The sequence below is a fragment of the Choloepus didactylus genome, chromosome 5, assembly GCF_015220235.1.
Source record: "Choloepus didactylus isolate mChoDid1 chromosome 5, mChoDid1.pri, whole genome shotgun sequence".
Classification (NCBI taxonomy): domain Eukaryota; kingdom Metazoa; phylum Chordata; class Mammalia; order Pilosa; family Megalonychidae; genus Choloepus; species Choloepus didactylus.
Window position 1 is genome coordinate 92235938 of NC_051311.1, and position 22825 is coordinate 92258762.

The 22825-nt window shown below is 36.3% G+C and overlaps 1 protein-coding gene across 1 annotated transcript in view; it reads left to right on the forward strand.

Annotated features, from left to right (window-relative positions):
* The window catches only part of FBXL13 (F-box and leucine rich repeat protein 13), a 316890-nt gene that overhangs the window by 66689 nt on the left and 227376 nt on the right, over positions 1 to 22825 (forward strand). Inside the window, exon 6 of the mRNA XM_037836473.1 lies at positions 6032 to 6141. Within this exon, the coding sequence (XP_037692401.1) occupies positions 6032 to 6141 (110 nt within the window). The remainder of the gene's footprint in view (positions 1 to 6031; positions 6142 to 22825) is intronic.

A 22825-nucleotide genomic window follows, 5' to 3' on the forward strand; every position in this document is an offset into this window, starting at 1 on the left:
TTTCAAATTTATTTGATTTTTGTATGGAGCCTTCTGAGTCCCTTCTCATTTCTTTCTGTACATAGTTTTCATATATTTTCTTTTGTGTATACTCTGGGTCTTAAATTTAACATCCTAAATCTATATCAATCATGTTGGATTTGATATAAACCTAACTTCAATAGCATACACATACTCTTTCCTATACCTCTCCACCCCCTCAACTTTTTGTTGTACTTGTTACAAATTATATAAGGATACATTGAATGTCCAAAACCATCAATTTAGCATTATTTTTTATACATTTGCACTTTAGAACCTGTAAGATGTATAAAATGGGGTTATATACCAAAAAATACCATGCAATAGTATTTATATTTATTTTTAAACCATATTTTATCCCATTTGTATTTACCCCTATGATTACCCTTACTGGAGGTCTTTATTTCTTTATGGCACTTCTGTCCATTTTCTAGTGTCCTTTCCTTTCAGTCTAAGAACTTACTTTAGCATTGTTTTTATGGCAGGTCAACTTTTGTTTACTGGGAATTATTTTGAAGGACAGTTTTACTGGATACAAAATTCTTGACTGGTAATTGTTTTCTTTCAGCCCTTTAAATATTTCATCCCACTGCCTTCTTGCCTTCATGGTTTCTGATGAGAAATCAGAACTTTAATCTTATTGGGATTCCCTTGTACATAATGTGTTGCTTTTCTCTTGCAGCTTTCAGAACCTTCTCCTTGTCATTGGCATGGACAGTTTGGATACAATGTATCTGGGCTTGGTTCTCTTTGAGTTTATCATGTTTGTGGTTTGTTGGGATTCTTGAATGTGTATATTCATGTCTTTCATTTTGGGAAATTTTATGCCATTATGTCTTTGAATATTCCTGCTGTTCCTTTCTTTCTACTCCTTCTGGGACTCTCATAATATGTATATTAATATGCTTGATGACCTACAGATCTCTTAGGCTCTATTCACTTTTTAAAATTCTTTTTTCTTTCTGCTCCTCATCCTGAATAATTTCATTATCTTGTCTTTGAGTTCACTGATTCTTTCTGCCAGCTCCAGCAGAAAGCGTTGAAACCCTGTAGGGAATTTTTCATTTCAGTTAATGTGGTCTTAAACTCTAGAAATTCTGTGTTTTAGTTTCCTGCTGTTAAAACAAATACCATGCAATGGTCAGCTGAATTTATTGGCTCACAGTTTTAAGGCTAGCAGTAGTCCAAAATGAAGGCGTTATCAAAGTCATTCTTTTTCCTGGGAGACTGTGGTGTTCTGGCTGCCAGTGATTCTTGGTTTTTTCTGTCACATGGCCTTGCCTAGCTTCTCTGAGTTCCATTGAATTCTGTATTCTTCCCTTGGCTTTCTCTCTGTGTGTCTGAATTTTATTATGCTTATAAAGGACTCCAGTAACAGGATTCAGGTACATTCAGATTCAGTTTGGCCACACCTTAACTGAAATAACCTCATCAAACAGTTCTATTTACAATGGATTTGCACCACAAGAATGGATTAAGATTAAGAACATGTTTATTGTGGGCTACATAGCTCCAAGTTGCCACATTCTGTTTGGTTCCTTTTTAAAATTTCTGTCTCTGTGTTCAGTTTCTTATATTGTTTATTCATTGTTTTCCTCATATCCTTTAGCTCTTCTTATTTTCTTTTATCTTGTTGAGCATACAGTCTTTGTCTGTAATGTCAAAGTCTGATCCTCTTCATTGATAGTTTCTGGATTTTTATCTTATTTGGGGGTGGAAGGGAGGGATCATTTCTTGTTTTTTTTGTTTGTCTTGTAATCTTTTGTTGCACATTGTACATTTTAATATTTTAAAGTGTTAATTTGGGGTTTAGTCTCTGAGCTGTCTGTTCCTTAGTTTGTATCCATATGGTGATATAAAAGGGATTTCCTTGAGTACCAGGAGCTAACAAAAATAAATAAACCAATGCAAAGAACATCTTTTCACAGTCTTTACAAATTGGCTCTGCTTTGGCTGGTGGTTGCCTTTAGAGCTTAGTCCTTCTATCAAGAAGATCAGCTCATGAAAAATGCAAAGTGCAGGATCCTCTCTGTGTCATCTGAACCTACTTCTTGTCCTGGGCTTTTGCTTGCTTGTGACTCTATGTATTCCCCATTTACAGGAATTTGAATGTCCCCTCTATTTCCTATGAAATAGACTTTCACTCCATCCTGGTGCTTTATTGTATGACTTAAAGCAGATAATTCATTGCCCAGGTTTCTTGACTTAATTATTTCATACACTGCTTTAACTCTGCAAGCTGCTTCTTTCTGTCAGACATGTTCTGGGGGAGTGAACCCAAGACATGTTTCCTGGTTTAGACTTTCAGGCTTCCATCTTATAGATTAACACCAACATACAGGCACCCCAGTATGTGCATAGGGGTTACCGTGCTCCCTCCAGCACAGGGCCAGTGACCATAATGGGAATGCAGTCTGGCTTTGCACCACTCTGAGGAGAGGGTGGGATAAGTGCCAGCCAGGGCACTCCAGTCTTCACCTACCATTTCTCAAGCTGCTTTTTCTTGTTTCAGCATTCTCCCAGTTACTGCAATCCTTTATCTGTTTTCTGTAATTTCAAGGAAGATGGCTCCGCAGTTTCTGTTTGTTGTTTAAAGAGTCTGTGGGGGAATAGCACTCTGGAGGGTCTTTCACCACCATCCTGGTCAACTGGAAGCCCCTCCAAAGGTTTTAACATAAGTGTAATGAGGGGTTAGGGACTGGTTAATTGGCTGACTAGAGCTTCAAAGGATTGCAACAGTAGGTGATAACTGTTTTATCCTGGATTCATATCCTAGATTAACTGCAGGCTCTGTAGCAAAAGCAGTTTAGTTTGTACATTATAATGGCCTTTCTACCAGTTTGTTTTCTTCATTGCACTACTAGGTTATTATTATTTTTTCTACTTCTCAACACCTATTCCTCTTCTTGTGGCAGCTTCTTGCTCCTTCTTTGTGTTTCTGTGTTCACTTTTCTTCCTGCCTCTAAAGATTTCTCCTGCTTCTGCACCTTCTTTCTCTATTTCTTTCTCTTGTTGACTCCCCCAATCTTTTTCTCACTGATAGATTGAACCATATGAAAATGCTGGTATTCTTTCCTCCATCCCTCCCTCTTCTCTCTCTCTCTCTCTCTCTTCTCTCCTTTCCCTTACTGCTGTGCACTTGCCTCTTCTCCATGTTCCCCTCCTTGCTAACTCTTGCCCCTTTTTTCTTATCCCTCTATAACTCTACAGTATATAAAGCAGGGGCATATTTAACAAATATTACATTTATGCAATGAAATTTTTATTCCTTTTCATAACCAAAATCAAGTAAGTTCAAAATTTCTTATTCTCATTGAAAATCTAAGTTACATTCATAATGTGGCACTTTGTTGATGCTGTCCCTCTTCCTCTGTCCTCATGTCAGTATGTTCTGCATAATTCTGCTCATGAAAAAAAAAATAAAAATTTGCTTGAGAATAAATTGTCAGGAATGCCAAGTAAGTCTAACTTAGATTCCTTAAGTGGTGTCACTAAAATAAACAAAAATTAATAAAACACAATCAGTATTTAAACATTGTATTGTACATTTGTATAATGCTGTAATAAAGCCTTAATTCTAAGAAATAATATTATAAGCTGTTCTATAACCCTCTTGTCTATTAAGTTATGTGCCATTATGAAGCTCTAATAATACACTATAGTGATTCTCCCCAAAATGTCTTTCACTTTCTACCTATAAAAACTCAAAGGATAAAAGTGAAAATCAATCTAAACATTGAAATTTATGAAAGCTATTTTGGTAGAAAACAATTCAACCAAAAGGTACTTACCTGAAAATGGAAAAAAAAAAATCCATTATTTAAAATAAATCATTAATATTCAAGTCATTGTTTTGCTTGTTGATTCAAAAGTTTTGAAATTTTGAAGATAACTGTCCTTTAAAGGATTACTAAAGGAATAAGATAGATAGAGTTTGTTTTTTTTTGTTCCTCTGTTTGAGAGCTGGAATTAGATCTGTTTAGTACTCCTGACTGAACCAAAAAATCTTAAGGGTAATGAAGAAACAGGAGTTGTTTGGTAGATCATTTACGTGAACTGAGCAGACATGCAATGATAAATGCTTGTTCATTTCCCAGTTAAGTAAGAATAGCCCAGCTTGAGAATTATTATTAGTTGAGCTCAAACTCTAGGCTTCCTGAAAAGCTTAGCTTGTAGGACAAAATGATGAAGTTCAGCAGTATAGTGACTCAGAAAGGCAGATGTGGGGGAAAAGGCAGAGGGAGACAGAGGCTTAAAATTCTGGACATGGTGTTGAAAACTGGTGGCCCTCATGTTTTGCTCCACTTATACAATATGTAAAAAAATTTTTTTTTAATTTGTTGCCAGTTTAATTGCCAGAACTAGTCACATGAAATAAGGTTTCCTGCTGCTTTTTTTTTTAAATCTTCATTTTCTTGAGATATATTCACGTACCATGCAGTCATACAAAACAAATCATACATTCAATTGTTCACAGTACCATTACATAGTTGTACATTCATCCCCTAAATCAATCCCTGACACTTTCATTAGAACACACACAAAAATAACAAGAATAATAATTAAAGTGAAAAAGAGCAATTAAAGTAAAAAAGAACACTGGGTGCCTTTGTCTGTTTGTTTGTTTGTTTGTTTCCTTCCCCTATTTTTCTACTCATCCATCCATAAACTAGACAAAGTGGAGTGTGGTCCTTATGGCTTTCCCAATCCCATTGTCACCCCTCATAAGCTACATTTTTATACAACTGTCTTCGAGATTCATGGGTTCTGGGTTGTAGTTTGATAGTTTCAGGTATCCACCACCAGCTACCCCAATTCTTTAGAACCTAAAAAGGGTTGTCTAAATTGTGCGTAAGAGTGCCCCCCAGAGTGACCTCTTGGCTCCTTTTGGAATCTCTCTGCCTCTGAAGCTAATTCATTTCCTTTCACATCCCCCTTTTGGTCAAGAAGATGTTCTCCGTCCCGCGATGCCAGGTCTACATTCCTCCCCGGGAGTCATATTCCACGTTGCCAGGGAGATTCACTCCCCTGGGTGTCTGATCCCACGTAGTGGGGAGGGCAGTGATTTCACCTTTCAAGTTGGCTTAGCTAGAGAGAGAGGGCCACATTTGAGCAACAAAGAGGCATTCGGGAGGAGTCTCTTAGGCACAACCATAGGGAGGCCTAGCCTCTCCTTTGCAGCAGTGGTCTTCCCAAGGGTAAATCCTGTGGTAGACGGCTCAACCCATCAAACCACCAATCCCCTATGTCCTGGTCATGTTAGCAGCCATTGAGGTGGGGTAGGCGAATACCCCTGCATTCTCCACAGGCTCCTCAAGGGGGCTGTGGCATATTTTTTTCCTTGTTTTTTTTAACTTGTTTTTTTTTTTTAAATCAACTGTATGAAAAATAAAAAAATAAAAATAAAAATAATAATTAAAAAAAAACACCATACAATAAAAGAATATTTCAAAGAGACCATAACAAGGGAGTAAGAAAAAGGCAATTAACCTAAGATAACTACTTTACTTCCAACATGTTCCAGAACTAGTCACATGAAATAAGGTTTCCTGCTGCTTTTGAAAAAAAAAAAAATCCTAAGATAAAAAATATTGGACTTCTTTTTCTAAGCGGAGATGATTGGCTGTAGCTAAGAAGTCATTGGCCCCTGTGGGCAGGTGAAATACTGCCCACATCCTGGCCCACTCATCCTCTTTCCTGGCCTGGTCCTAAATTCAGGTTTTGGGCCTCTGGTTAACCTATATAAGGCAATCTTTTAAATTATAGGAAAACTTAAATTGAACTTTGACACTTCTGTTACATCTTAGTTTCTAAAAGCAAAGGTGGTTTACAGATTAATATTTTCAGTAGTGAGCTATCAAAATTAATTAATTTCAGATGTAATCAACTCCAAACAAAAACTATCAGTTGCAACAGTGGTTCATATCACAAACATGGTGGAATATGAAAATGGTTTGTTTTTTTGGAGACAACTTTGACTCTGTACAGTAATCTAATAAATTTTCTTCAGATACACTCTTGTGGATACAAAAGATGTTCCATATTCAAAGGCTAATAATTATCTTAAGAAAATGGCGAGATAATGCAAGCCATATGACTAAAAAGAGAGAAGATGATCTGGTATGTTATATTGGAAACTTAATTGTTTGAGAAACTGGTTTTGTATTTAAGTTCATAAGCTCTTAATCTTGTTGTCCCAGATGATAATGCTATGTGTAGAAAATACTAAAATCCTGAATGTTACACTCTTTTGAGTGTTTACTAATAAATTCTGTTTCGCTTGCACTATGAACATGAAAGAAAAAACCTTGTTAACATTTATAAATTTATCAATAAGGGAAGTAAGAATTTTGTTTAAATTTTTAAATTGAACTTAGGAGTCTAAAATGGAAGAGAAATTATTTTATATGATTATATTTGATACATAAGTGATAAAAACTGAATAAATTTCTTTTCTAGATAAGGTTAAATTGCTATTTATTCATTCCTTTTCAACATTCATTACAATTTCAATATTAGATTATTTTTAAAATATTAAATTGTGTAAGCTTAAAAGGTCATTCGAATGAGACACCTACTAGGAATTTAAAAAAACTGGACCCAAGTAAACTCCTCCAAATTTAAAAACAGCGCTAATTTGTATTAGTATATTATTACTTAATGATATTGGAGAATGTTCAGAGTAACTATTATGATCAGCCATGAAAGCATGCTGGGATTTTTTTGTAGTTACATTATTTAGTGGGTGATAGTTTTGTTAATCTTTGAAATACAAAGTCAGGATGAATAGGAAAGAGAGAAATAAGAATAAATCCCACCTCCCCTTTTGTGGTTGACCAAGGAGAGCAGAATCAATGCCCCCCATTGCTTCAGATGGTGAGACTGATGCCTCACTTGTACCTAGAGCATATGAAAAGATTTATTGCTGACATAATGAAGATTTCAGGGAAGAGCAGCGCTCTACCAAAGCCAGTTTGCAATGTGATATGTGTTGTAGATTTTTTTTTTATAGAGAACCTTTATCAGATTAAGGAAATTCCCTTTGATCCTAGTTTGATGAAAATTTGTAACAAAATCATAATTGGATGTTGAATTTTATCACATGCTTTCCTGCATCTATTGAGATGATTATATTTGATTTTCTCTTTTATTTTGTTGAAGTGACAAATTACATCAAGTGATTTTCTTATATTAATTCAACTGTAATCCTGGAATAAATCAAGCTTGATTATAATGTACTATGCATTTTATATATTGCTAAATTGGGTTTGCTATATTTTATTTAGGATTTTTGTGTATGTGCTCATGAGATTGGCTTATAGTTTTCCATTCTTCTTATGTCTTTGACAGGTGTTTGGCATGAAAGTTAGGCAGATCTTCATAAAGCAAGTTGGGGAATATTGTGCTTTTTCTCTTCTCTGAAAGTCTTTTATAAAATTAGCATTATTTCTTCCTTCAGTAATTTGGTAAAATTTATGTGTGAAGCCACCTGGGCTGAAGTTTTCTTTGTGAGAAGGTTTTAAATTATAGGGTTAAGTTATAAAAATTATCCAGATTTTCTCTTTCTCCTTGTGTTAGTTTTATTATTATGTGCATAGGTGTGTATTTCTTTTCACTTATTCTGACTGGGGTTGACGGGCTTTTTTGAATCTCTGCATTGAAGTCTTTCATCATTTTAAGAAAATTTAAATAAAAGATATTTAAGAAAATGTCTTTAAATGTTGTTTTCTTCCCCCTTCTCTTTCTTCCATTCTAAGATTCAATAAAATCTAATAACTTTTCATGTTATCTTCTAAGTCTCTTACCCTCACTACTGTTTTTTTTTGTCTCTGTGCTTCATTCTGGATACTTTCTTCTGTCTGGTCATTCAGTTAATTGATTCCTTCTTTAGCTCTAATTCACTGGTTAATGTATTTATTGAGCTATTGATTTTAGTTATTCTATTTTTCATTCTAGAATTTCCATGTTATATTTTAAAAATCTGCTTTGCCCCTTTAGTAATTTTCCATTATCTGCAAAAATTTTCTATCTTTTATTTTAAAATCTGCATCTGAAAATTCCAATGTCTGGAGTCTCTGTGATTTTGTTTCAGTTATCTGTTGTTAAAGTTGATTCTTTATATAGTCTCAAAATATTGTGTTCCCATTATCCTCAGTTTTAAAGTTGTTTGTAGAAATAGTATGTTCTCTATGGAGGCTTTTTTGTTTCTGCTGTGTTCCTTGGGATATTGGCAATCTGGAATCAATTTATATCAATTCTAGGGATTGAGTTTTTCTGGGTTATCTAAATGACTCCAAGGTAGGCTGTAATCCACATGAGGAGAGATTTACATCTGGTTCACCCTTACTCCTATCATGCAGCCCTTTACAGATTTACCAGGCTCTCACCTATGGTATGTGTTTTACTCCAATTTTATCCTTTTAGCCCTCTGAAGCTGTCAAAAGTATTCCTTCTTACCTACGTCTTCCTTTTCAGCAAACACATCCAAGTTAAAAAAAAAAAAAAAAGTGGTCCCAAATGCTTCACTGAGCTCATTTATCTGGATTTCTGCCTGTAATGGCATAAAAGAAATGATATTTGGTTCCTCTTCATTCTGCACGGCTTAGTCATAAGTTTCCCATTTGAGCAACCACCCCTGTCAGCCTGGTCCTGGGCATGACTACAATTAGCAAAGCATGCACCTCTCTGTGGTTTGATGACAAGGGTTGCCCTTAGCTTCTCCCAACAGCCCTCATCACATCTTCTCCAAATGGCCCTTTGCTGCTTCTGCCCTTTCATGCTGCATTATTTACTAGCAGGGCAGATTCTTCCATATGGCTTGGATGATAAGAGCTGCCCTCAGCTTTTCCAATGGCCATTTGCTTTTGTATAGTTTAAAACTGCCAATCCCCAGCTGAAAAATGTCCCATGTCTCCCCTCTGGGTCACAATAAAGGCAAGAACCTAGAACTTACAAATGCTCCTCTTCCTCCCCCTCCACAGACCTTGTGGGGGTGAATGTTAGGTAAGCCCCAGCCCCACTACCACCACCCCCATTCTTCCTTCTTCCCATCCAGGGGAGATCCAACAAAGCTGTCTTTCTATGTATTCTCAACCAGCTGTCTATCTGTGTTTGTGCTTCATCACCCAAAGAACATCCACATAACATCCAAAACAATGTCATTTCCTGAATTCTTGGACCAATAATTCTTCACTAACTTGTTAGCTCTTTAATGCCTGGTCTCTTGTTTCCAGATATCTGCAGTGCCATATTTGTCATATATCAAATTCCATACGTACTCTTGAAACAATTTCTGGTCTCATTATATTCTTCCATTGATCAGTTTGTCTGTCCCTTTTGCTGAACCCATTTCCTCTTTTCAACCCATTCATTGATTTCTTTGTTTCAAGAATTGTATTTTTTTATGCCCAGTATCCTAATTTGCTATTTGTAATTGCTTGTGACTATTTTGTGTTTTCATACATGATCATGCCAGTGTTTCTGTTTTGTTTTATAGCACTTTTCTTCTTTTTTTGGGCACTGAACACCTAGTTAACATATTGCAGCTGAAATTTACTAATGAAACAGGAGAGGGGCCTTCCAACTCTGATTCACACTCAGCCTTCCCCAGGTTCTCCTCCATTTTGGAGCTTTCTCAAGGCCATGTGGTAGAGAAAATCTCTCTGTCACAGTACAACTCCTGACTGTGGCTCCTGCTTTTCCAGTGCCAAGTCACCATTCCCTATTTATATGGTCTCAGCCAACTTTGGTATCTTCTTAGGGTGTCTCATAAGTTTTATGTAGTTGCTTAGCAGGAATCTGAGTTTTCCATCCTCTTCATCTCTTCTATGGGTTCTCCAGTTTTATGTTCTGGGAAGAAAGCAATAGCCCATTCTTACATGGTGTCTTATCTGGAATTAGAAAGAAATCTTTAGATAGCAATATGAGTTAGAAATGTCTATCCTTTTGTTCCTGATGCTGCATCTTGGTAAGTTCTCCCTATTGATTATAGTATAGTCGGTCAGACATTATAGAACAAATCTATTAATTATTTTCCACAACTATGCTTTAAATATTTAAAGACAGCAGTTGCTTTTCCCTCTAAACAGCCTTCTTTAGGCTAAGTAGTTTTTTTTTCCTTCAATTTTATTTCATAGGAGATGGTTCCTAGAGTAAAAAAAATCTCTGGAAATTCTCTTATGGATGGAAGATAGTTTGTCATTTAACTTCTTTCCGTACTTCCTTTCATTCATTCAGCAAATAGGTGTCGAATACCTACTTTATTCAGTGCAATGTACATCCTTTAAAATGTGGCATTTGGACCAGGATATCTATTTGACATCTGGTCAGAGTAAAGTGAAAGGGCTGCTATTTCTTGGGCTTTGGTTGCTATTCTTATATTATTAAATCTTAAATCAATTACTTTAATTTCTTGGCTTATATTAAGTTAGTGTTATACAAATGGGCCTCTGCTCTCACCCTGAGGCCAGATTAAACTTATAACTTTATAACCTCTACTCCACCTTCCCCAGCATGGCTCCTCCCAATTCTAACCTCCAAGGCATTGGTGACTAATGCAAAATTTTATTGACGGTTTTATGTGAACATGGAGAGGTTTACATCACATTAAACTTAGCAAATCTGTAATTAAAAATTTACTTTAAACATCTGTCATTCTCCCTGAAGTTTCCCTTTCCATATTAGCTGAATCCCTCCAGTCATTCCTCAGAATCTTCTACTCTTTTGTCTTCTCTAAACATTCTGATTTCAGTCAGCTTTCTCCCAGACATTCTCACACACTGCTCTCCCCTAAACAACAGGCAAAGGCTGCTCCTTGGATGCCCCTGTCTTAGAAGATAATGAGTATTCTAAGAAACATAATTCTTCCTGCTCTCCTGGTGATTAACTAAAAACCCTAAATCATTTTTCTACCAACTCCTGCCAAGACTTCTCATTCTATACTAGTATAAGAATTTTCACCTATTTCCATCAGATCTTAGATTTCTGAGATGAAGCCTAATACAACTGTTATGGCCTATGTTCACATTTTTTTTTTGTTTCTAGTTGCTAGATTCTTACTGTTTCTTTGTCCATCATTCAGGTAATACTACATTTGACTCCAGTTTCTTGAGTAAATTCAGAACAGTCTCTCTGGGATTTTTGTTTTGTTTTGTTTTTGTATAGTGGGATTTCATTTTTCAGAATTATTTATCTTAATTCTTATTAGATCTAGTCTCTTTTAGGATCTCTAATCATGTCAGCTTACCTATATTTTCTCTCAGATATTTTTAAGAGTCTTCTACAATCTAGGGCATATAGTTTGTCTTCTAAATAATCTTTCTGCTTTCAGGCTTTGCTCCACAGTCCTACCTATCAAATTCCATTGCCATAGTAATCTTAAAATTCCACTTTCACAAACCTATTAAACATTGTTGAACAAAAAAGAAAGACCAAAATCTTTCTGAAAGCCTTCCAGCCTGGTCTCTAATTATCTTTCCATTGTTTCTTTTCATGAACTGTTTGCTGCTGCTGAACTTGTCTGCTTATTCTCATACATCTCAGCCTTTCTGTCAAAAAGAATATATTATAAATTCTACATGTGCAACAGCTTTACTGAGGTATAACTACATACCATAAGATTCACCCATAGTAAGTGTACAATTCAATGAGTTTTAGTAAATTTAATGAGTTATGTAATCATCACCAACATCACGTTTTAGAACATTTCCATCATCCCCCAAATTCCCTTGTGCCAGTTTGTAGTTAGGCCTCACTCCCACATCTTCTCTAGGCAACCATCAATCCTGCTTCTGTCTCTATAAATAATTTTTCTGAATATTTCATATAAAAGAAACATATTATGTAGCCTTATATGCATTATGTGTCTGGCTTCTTTCATTTAGCATGTTTTTGAGGCTTTGAGGTTTGTAGCATATATGAGCAGTTCTATTTTTTTTCTTTATTAGAGAAGTTGTTGCTGAATAGTATTTCCTTGTACAGATATACCATGCTTTGTTTATCCATTCATCAGTTGATGGCATTAGGATTATTTTTAGGCTATTATAAATAGTTTTAGGCTGTATGGAATAGTGTTAATATAAACATTCATATACATGTATTTGTGTGGACATAGGTTTTCATGTTAGATAGATTCCTAGTAATGGAATGTTTACCTTTTTTGAACTGTTTTCCAAGGTTATTGTATATTTTACATTTCCCCAAGCTGTGTATGAGGATTCCAATTTCTCCATATCCTTGTCATCATTTGTTATTGTCTGTTTTTCATTATAACCATTCTAATGGGTTTGTAGTTTATATCATTGTGGGTTTTATTTGCATTTTCCTACGAAGGATGATACTGAGCATCTTTCAATAGGCTTATTAGCTTTATATATACATATATATATAATATATATATATATATATATATATATATATATATATATTCAAGTATTTTGCCCATTTCTAAATTAGGTTGTAATCTTACAACTCAATAAGAAGACAAAGGACTTCAGATATGTGGTTTTCATATATTTTCACCCAGTCTGTGGCATGTCTTTTCATTTTCTTAATGGTGTCATTCAAAGTGCAAAAATTTTAAATATTGAGACTGGTGAGCTGTATGTTTTAGTTACTCCTCCAGGAAAGTAGGTAAAAAGCCAGGAACTGCGTGGACTGGACACCACAGAGCAATCTGTCTTTGGGCATACTTCATACAACACTCATGAAAACGTGGAACTGCTGAGATCAGCGAAATCTGTAAGTTTTTGCGGCCAGGGGACCCGCGCCCCTCCCTGCCAGGCTCAGTCCCGGGGGAGGAGGGGCTGTCAGCTCCGGGAAGGAGAAGGGAGAATTGCAGTAGCTGCTCTTATCGGAAACTCATTCTACTGATTCAAACTCCAACCATAGATAGACTGAGACCAGACACCAGAGACTCTGAGAGCAGCCAGCCCAGCAGAGAGGAGACAGACATAGAAAAAAAACCAACACGAAAAACTCCAAAATAAAAGCAGAGGATTTTTTGAGTTCTGGTGAACACAGAAAGGGGAAGGGCGGAGATCAGGCCTTGAGGCGCATATGCAAATCCCGAAGCAAGGCTGATCTCTCTGCCCTGTGCACCTTTCCTTAATGGCCCTGGTTGCTTTGTCTATTAGCATTTCAATAACCCATTAGATCTCTGAGGAGGGCCGTTTTTTTTTTTTTTTTTTTTTTTTAAATCCTTTTTGCTTTTTCTAAAACAATTACTCTAAGAAGCTCAATACAGAAAGCTTCAAAGAATTGAAATTTGGGCACGTCAAGTCAAGAGCAGAACTAAGAGAGCTCTGAGACAAAAGGCAATATTCCAGTGGCTGAGAAAATTCACTAAACAACACAACTTCCCAAGAAAAGGGGGGTGTCCACTCACAGCCACCATCCTGGTGGACAGGAAACACTCCTGCCCATCGCCAGCCCCATAGCCCAGAGCTGCCCCAGACAACCCAGTGTGACGGAAGTGCTTCAAATAACAGGCACACACCACAAAACTGGGCGTGGACATTAGCCTTCCCTGCAACCTCAGCTGAATGTCCCAGAGCTGGGAAGGGGGAGCAGTGTGAATTAACAGAGCCCCATTCAGCCATCATTTGAGCAGACTGGGAGCCTCCCAACACAGCCCAGCAGCCCAGAACTGCCCTGGGGGGACGGCACTCACCTGTGACATAGCACAGTCATCCCTCAACAGAGGACCCGGGGTGCACAGCCTGGAAGAGGGGCCCACTTGCAAGTCTCAGGAGCCATACGCCAATACCAAAGACTTGTGGGTCAGTGGCAGAGACAAACTGTGGCAGGACTGAACTGAAGGATTAGACTATTGCAGCAGCTTTAAAACTCTAGGATCATCAGGGAGATTTCATTGTTAGGGCCACCCCCCCTCCCCGACTGCCCAGAAACACGCCCCACATACAGGGCAGGCAACACCAACTACACACGCAAGCTTGGTACACCAATTGGGCCCCACAAGACTCACTCCCCCACTCACCAAAAAGGCTAAGCAGGGGAGATCTGGCTTGTGGAGAACAGGTGGCTCGTGGACGCCACCTGCTGGTTAGTTAGAGAAAGTGTACTCCACGAAGCTGTAGATCTGATAAATTAGAGATAAGGACTTCAACTGGTCTACAAACCCTAAAAGAACCCTATCAAGTTCAGCAAATGCCACGAGGCCAAAAACAACAGAAAATTATAAAGCATATGAAAAAACCAGACGATATGGATAACCCAAGCCCAAGCACCCAAATCAAAAGACCAGAAGAGACACACCACCTAGAGCAGCTACTCAAAGAACTAAAGATGAACAATGAGACCATAGTACGGGATATGAAGGAAATCAAGAAGACCCTAGAAGAGCATAAAGAAGACATTGCAAGACTAAATAAAAAAATGGATGATCTTATGGAAATTAAAGAAACTGTTGACCAAATTAAAAAGATTCTGGACACTCATAGTACAAGACTAGAGGAAGTTGAACAACGAATCAGTGACCTGGAAGATGACAGAATGGAAAATGAAAGCATAAAAGAAAGAATGGGGAAAAAAATTGAAAAACTCGAAATGGACCTCAGGGATATGATAGATAATGTGAAACGTCCGAATATAAGACTCATTGGTGTCCCAGAAGGGGAAGAAAAGGGTAAAGGTCTAGGAAGAGTATTCAAAGAAATTGTTGGGGAAAACTTCCCAAATCTTCTAAACAACATAAATACACAAATCATAAATGCTCAGCGAACTCCAAATAGAATAAATCCAAAAAAACCCACTCCGAGACATATACTGATCACACTGTCAAACATAGAAGAGAAGGAGCAAGTTCTGAAAGCAGCAAGAGAAAAGCAATTCACCACATACAAAGGAAACAGCATAAGACTAAGTAGTGACTACTCAGCAGCCACCATGGAGGCGAGAAGGCAGTGGCACGATATATTTAAAATTCTGAGTGAGAGGAATTTCCAGCCAAGAATACTTTATCCAGCAAAGCTCTCCTTCAAATTTGAGGGAGAGCTTAAATTTTTCACAGACAAAGAAATGCTGAGAGAATTTGCTAACAAGAGACCTGCCCTACTGGAGATACTAAAGGGAGCCCTACAGACAGAGAAACAAAGACAGGACAGAGAGACCTGGAGAAAGGTTCAGTACTAAAGAGATTCGGTATGGGTACAATAAAGGATATTAATAGAGAGAGGGAAAAATATGGCAAACATAATCCAAAGGATAAGATGGCCGATTCAAGAAATGCCTTCACGGTTTTAACGTTGAATGTAAATGGATTAAACTCCCCAATTAAAAGATATAGATTCGCAGAATGGATCAAAAAAAATGAACCATCAATATGTTGCATACAAGAGACTCATCTTAGACACAGGGACACAAAGAAACTGAAAGTGAAAGGATGGAAAAAAATATTTCATGCAAGCTACAGCCAAAAGAAAGCAGGTGTAGCAATATTAATCTCAGATAAAATAGACTTCAAATGCAGGGATGTTTTGAGAGACAAAGAAGGCCACTACATACTAATAAAAGGGGCAATTCAGCAAGAAGAAATAACAATCGTAAATGTCTATGCACCCAATCAAGGTGCCACAAAATACATGAGAGAAACATTGGCAAAACTAAAGGAAGCAATTGATGTTTCCACAATAATTGTGGGAGACTTCAACACATCACTCTCTCCTATAGATAGATCAACCAGACAGAAGACCAATAAGGAAATTGAAAACCTAAACAATCTGATAAATGAATTAGATTTAACAGACATCTACAGGACATTACATCCCAAATCACCAGGATACACATACTTTTCTAGTGCTCACGGAACTTTCTCCAGAATAGATCATATGCTGGGACATAAAACAAGCCTCAATAAATTTAAGAAGATTGAAATTATTCAAAGCACATTCTCTGACCACAATGGAATACAATTAGAAGTCAATAACCATCAGAGACTTAGAAAATTCACAAATACCTGGAGGTTAAACAACACACTCCTAAACAATCAGTGGGTTAAAGAAGAAATAGCAAGAGAAATTGCTAAATATATAGAGACGAATGAAAATGAGAACACAACATACCAAAACCTATGGGATGCAGCAAAAGCAGTGCTAAGGGGGAAATTTATAGCACTAAACGCATATATTAAAAAGGAAGAAAGAGCCAAAATCAAAGAACTAATGGATCAACTGAAGAAACTAGAAAATGAACAGCAAACCAATCCTAAACCAAGTACAAGAAAAGAAATAACAAGGATTAAAGCAGAAATAAATGACATAGAGAACAAAAAAACAATAGAAAGGATAAATATCACCAAAAGTTGGTTCTTTGAGAAGATCAACAAGATTGACAAGCCCCTAGCTAGACTGACAAAATCAAAAAGACAGAAGACCCATATAAACAAAATAATGAATGAAAAAGGTGACATAACTGCAGATCCTGAAGAAATTAAAAAAATTATAAGAGGATATTATGAACAACTGTATGGCAACAAACTGGATAATGTAGAAGAAATGGACAATTTCCTGGAAACATATGAACAACCTAGACTGACCAGAGAAGAAACAGAAGACCTCAACCAACCCATCACAAGCAAAGAGATCCAATCAGTCATCAAAAATCTTCCCACAAATAAATGCCCAGGGCCAGATGGCTTCACAGGGGAATTCTACCAAACTTTCCAGAAAGAACTGACACCAATCTTACTCAAACTCTTTCAAAACATTGAAAAAAATGGAACACTACCTAACTCATTTTATGAAGCTAACATCAATCTAATACCAAAACCAGGCAAAGATGCTACAAAAAAGGAAAACTACCGGCCAATCTCCCTAATGAATATAGATGCAAAAATCCTCAACAAAATACTTGCAAATTGAATCCAAAGACACATTAAAAAAATCATACACCATGACCAAGTGGGGTTCATTCCAGGCATGCAAGGATGGTTCAACATAAGAAAAACAATCAATGTATTACAACACATTAAAAACTCGAAAGGGAAAAATCAATTGATCATCTCAATAGATGCTGAAAAAGCATTTGACAAAATCCAACATCCGTTTTTGATAAAAACACTTCAAAAGGTAGGAATTGAAGGAAACTTCCTCAACATGATAAAGAGCATATATGAAAAACCCACAGCCAGCATAGTACTCAATGGTGAGAGACTGAAAGCCTTCCCTCTAAGATCAGGAACAAGAGAAGGATGCCCGCTGTCACCACTGTTATTCAACATTGTTCTGGAAGTGCTAGCCAGGGCAATCCGGCAAGACAAAGAAATAAAAGGCATCCAAATTGGAAAAGAAGAAGTAAAACTGTCATTGTTTGCAGGTGATATGATCTTATATCTAGAAAACCCTGAGAAATCGACGATACACCTACTAGAGCTAATAAACAAATTTAGCAAAGTAGCAGGATACAAGATTAATGCACATAAGTCAGTAATGTTTCTATATGCTAGAAATGAACAAACTGAAGAGACACTCAAGAAAAAGATACCATTTTCAATAGCAACTAAAAAAATCAAGTACCTAGGAATAAACTTAACCAAAGATGTAAAAGACCTATACAAAGAAAACTACATAACTCTACTAAAAGAAATAGAAGGGGACCTTAAAAGATGGAAAAATATTCCATGTTCATGGATAGGAAGGCTAAATGTCATTAAGATGTCAATTCTACCCAAACTCATCTACAGATTCAATGCAATCCCAATCAAAATTCCAACAACCTACTTTGCAGACTTGGAAAAGCTAGTTATCAAATTTATTTGGAAAGGGAAGATGCCTCGAATTGCTAAAGACACTCTAAAAAAGAAAAACGAAGTGGGAGGACTTACACTCCCTGACTTTGAAGCTTATTATAAAGCCACAGTTGCCAAAACAGCATGGTACTGGCACAAAGATAGACATATAGATCAATGGAATTGAATTGAGAATTCAGAGATAGACCCTCAGATCTATGGCCGACTGATCTTTGATAAGGCCCCCAAAGTCACCGAACTGAGCCATAATGGTCTTTTCAACAAATGGGGCTGGGAGAGTTGGATATCCATATCCAAAAGAATGAAAGAGGACCCCTACCTCACCCCCTACACAAAAATTAACTCAAAATGGACCAAAGATCTCAATATAAACGAAAGTACCATAAAACTCCTAGAAGATAATGTAGGAAAACGTCTTCAAGACCTTGTATTAGGAGGCCACTTCCTAGACTTTACACCCAAAGCACAAGCAACAAAAGAGAAAATAGATAAATGGGAACTCCTCAAGCTTAGAAGTTTCTGCACCTCAAAGGAATTTCTCAAAAGGTAAAGAGGCAGCCAACTCAATGGGAAAAAATTTTTGGAAACCATGTATCTGACAAAAGACTGATATCTTGCATATACAAAGAAATCCTACAACTCAATGACAATAGTACAGACAGCCCAATTATAAAATGGGCAAAAGATATGAAAAGACAGTTCTCTGAAGAGGAAATACAAATGGCCAAGAAACACATGAAAAAATGTTCAGCTTCACTAGCTATTAGAGAGATGCAAATTAAGACCACAATGAGATACCATCTAACACCGGTTAGAATGGCTGCCATTAAACAAACAGGAAACTACAAATGCTGGAGGGGATGTGGAGAAATTGGAACTCTTATTCATTGTTGGTGGGACTGTATAATGGTTCAGCCACTCTGGAAGTCAGTCTGGCAGTTCCTTAGAAAACTAGATATAGAGCTACCATTCGATCCAGCGATTGCACTTCTCGGTATATACCCGTAAGATCGGAAAGCAGTGACACGAACAGATATCTGCACGCCAATGTTCATAGCAGCATTATTCACAATTGCCAAGAGATGGAAACAACCCAAATGTCCTTCAACAGATGAGTGGATAAATAAAATGTGGTATATACACACGATGGAATACTACGCGGCAGTAAGAAGGAACGATCTGGTGAAACATATGACAACATGGATGAACCTTGAAGACATAATGCTGAGCGAAATAAGCCAGGCACAAAAAGAGAAATATTATATGCTACCACTAATGTGAACTTTGAAAAATGTAAAACAAATGGTTTATAATGTAGAATGTAGGGGAACTAGCAGTAGAGAGCAATTAAGGAAGGGGGAACAATAATCCAAGAAGAACAGATAAGCTATTTAACGTTCTGGGGATGCCCAGAAATGACTATGGTCTGTTAATTTCTGATGGATGTAGTAGGAACAAGTTCACTGAAATGTTGCTATATTATGTAACTTTCTTGGGGTAAAGTAGGAACATGTTGGAAGTTAAGCAGTTATCTTAGGTTAGTTGTCTTTTTCTTACTCCCTTGTTATGGTCTCTTTGAAATGTTCTTTTATTGTATGTTTGTTTTCTTTTTAACTTTTTTTTTCATACAGTTGATTTAAAAAAGAAGGGAAAGTTAAAAAAAAAAAAAAAGAAAAAAGACAAACAAGGAAAAAAAAAAAAAAAGATGTAGTGCCCCCTTGAGGAGCCTGTGGAGAATGCAGGGGTATTTGCCTACCTCACCTTCATGGTTGCTAACATGACCACAGACATAGGGGACTGGTGGTTTGATGGGTTGAGCCCTCTACCATAAGTTTTACCCTTGGGAAGACGGTTGCTGCAAAGGAGAGGCTAGGCCTCCCTGTATTTGTGCCTAAGAGTCTCCTCCTGAATGCCTCTTTGTTGCTCAGATGTGGCCCTCTCTCTCTGGCTAAGCCAACTTGAAAGGTGAAATCACTGCCCTCCCCCCTACGTGGGATCAGACACCCAGGGAAGTGAATCTCCCTGGCAACGTGGAATATGACTCCCGGGGAGGAATGTAGACCCGGCATCGTGGGATGGAGAACATCTTCTTGACCAAAAGGGGGATGTGAAAGGAAATGAAATAAGCTTCAGTGGCAGAGAGATTCCAAAACGAGCCGAGAGATCACTCTGGTGGGCACTCTTACGCACACTTTAGACAACCTTTTTTAGGTTCTAAAGAATTGGGGTAGCTGGTGGTGGATACCTGAAACTATTAAACTACAACCCAGAACCCATGAATCTCGAAGACAGTTGTATAAAAATGTAGCTTATGAGGGGTGACAGTGGGATTGGGAATGCCATAAGGACCAAACTCCACTTTGTCTAGTTTATGGATGGATGTGTAGAAAAGTAGGGGAAGCAAACAAACAGACAAAGGTACCCAGTGTTCTTTTTTACTTCAATTGCTCTTTTTCACTCTAATTATTATTCTTGTTATTTTTGTGTGTGTGCTAATGAAGGTGTCAGGGATTGATTTAGGTGATGAATGTACAACTATGTAATGGTACTGTAAACAATCGAAAGTACAATTTGTTTTGTATGAAAAAAAAAAAAAGAAATGAGTTAGGCAGTTATAGTCATCTGCCTCTGTCAAGTACAGTTTCTTGGGTTATGGAAAAAAAAAAACATGAAATGTAAATTATTCACTGAAAAAAAAAAAATTTAAATATTGATGATGTCCAATTTATCAATTTTTTCATTTATGGATTGTCCTTTTGGTTTTGTTTCTAACGGATCACAAAGGCTTTCTTTTATGTTTTCGCTGACAAATTTTAGTGATTTATGCTGTCTATGTGATTTATGCTCTCTATGTTGCACATGGTATGAAGTAACAACCAAAGTTCATTTTCTTGCATGTAAATGTCCAGTTGTCCCAGCACCATTTTTTGAAATGATTATCCTTTCCTCCCACTGAATTGTCTTGGCACCTTTGTATAAATCAATAATCATAAATATAAGGGTTTATTTTTGGATTTCCAATTCTGTTCCATTGATCTATATGCCCAACATTATGCCAATACTATATTTTCTTGATTACTATGGCTTTATAGTATGTTTTAAAATTGTCTAGGGTAATTGCTTCAGCTCTGTTCTTTTCGAAAATTTTTTGTCTATTTTAGATCCTTTACTTTTCCTTGTAAATTTTAGGGCCAACTCATCAATTTGTCTAAAAGAAACATTGGGATTTTGATAGGAATGGCATTGAATTTATAAATCAATTTGGGAGAACTGCCATTTTGACTATTAAGTGTTGTAATCTGTAAACATGGAATGCTTTCCATTTTATTAGATCTTTAATTTCTCTCAGTAATATTTTGGTAGTTTTTGATATAAAAATGTAGTACAATTTTTTGTTAATTTTATTCCTAAATTTGTTTGGATGCTATTGTGAATGGAATTGTTTTCGTAATTTAATTTTTGGATTGTTCATTGCTAGAAATGGAAATGCAATTGATTTTTCCATATTGATCTTAAGTCTTGTAAGCTTGCTAAACTCATTTATTAGTTATAGTTGATTTTTGTGGATTCCTTGGGATTGTCTATGTACAGAATCATGTCATCTGTTAGTGAATGCAGTTTTACTTCTTCGTTTCAATCTATGTATCTTAATACTTTTTCTAATGCCTTATTGCACAGGCAAGAATCTCCAGTACGATGTTGAACAGAGTAGTTAGAGCAGGCACTGTTTTCTCATTCCTCTTCTTAAGGGAAAATCTTTCAGTCTGGTATTAGCTGTAGGTGCTTCATTGATGTGCTTTATCAGGTTTAGGAAGTCCACTTGTATTCCTAGTTTGCTGAGAGTTATTTATTACTTAAAACCAGGAATTGATGCTGTATTTTATCAAATGCTTTTGCTGTGTCTTTTGAGATTATCGTGTGATTTTTGTCCTTTATTCTATTAATAGGTCATATTACATTAATTGATTTTTAAATATTAAACCAACCTTGCATTCCTGGAATAAGTCACACTTGGTTGTGCTTTGTAATCCTTTTTATGTGTTACTAGATTCAGTGTGTTATTATTTTATGAGGAATTTTTGTTTCTGCTTTCATTAGGATAATTGTCTGTAGTTTTTTCATTTTCTTTTTTTTTTTAATCATGATGACTTTTTCTGGGTCTCATGTCAGGTTACTACTGGTCCCATAGAATTAATTGGGAAGTGTTCCCTCCTCTACTTTCTGAAAGAGTTTGTGAAGGATTGTAATTATTTTCTCTTTAAATCTTTCATAGAATTCACCAGTGAAGCCATCTAGGCCTGGGTTTTCTCTCTATGCATGTTTGGAATATTTTAAAGTACTAATTTAATTTCTTTACTTGTTATTGGTCTATTCAGATTTTCTATTTCTTTTTAGCCAGTTTTAGTAATTTGTGTTTTTGTAGGAAAATATAATTTCCTGCAAAGAAAAACATCATTTATTCTAATTTGTTGGCATATAATCCTCTTAATTCCTATAGAGTTGGTGGTAGTGTCCCCTCTTTCATTCCTGATTTTAGTGGTTTGTGTTTTTTCTTTTTTTTATTGGCAATTCTATTTAAAAGTTTGTCAACTTTGGGCTCTATTGACTTCCTGTTTTCAATTTCATTGATTTCTGATCTAGTCTTTATTATTTCCATTGCTCTATTTGCTTTAGGTTTAGTTTGCTCTTCTTTTCCTCATTTCTTGAAATGGAAAGTTTGATTATTGAGTTATGTCTTATCTTCTTTTCTGATACAGGCTTTTACTGCTATACATTTCCTTCTAAGCCTTTCTTTAATTTCATCACATAAAATTTGATATGTTGTGTTTTCATTTTTATTCAGCCCAAAACATTTTAAGATTTAATTTGTGATTTCTACTTTGACGTATGGGTTATTTAGAAAGGTGCTTTAAAATTTCTAAATATTCCAGAATTTGTCAGACTTCTTTCTTTTGTTGATTTCTAATTTAATTATTTTGTGATTGAAGAACATGTTTTGCATGACTTCAATCCTTTAAAGTATTAAAACTTGCTTCATGT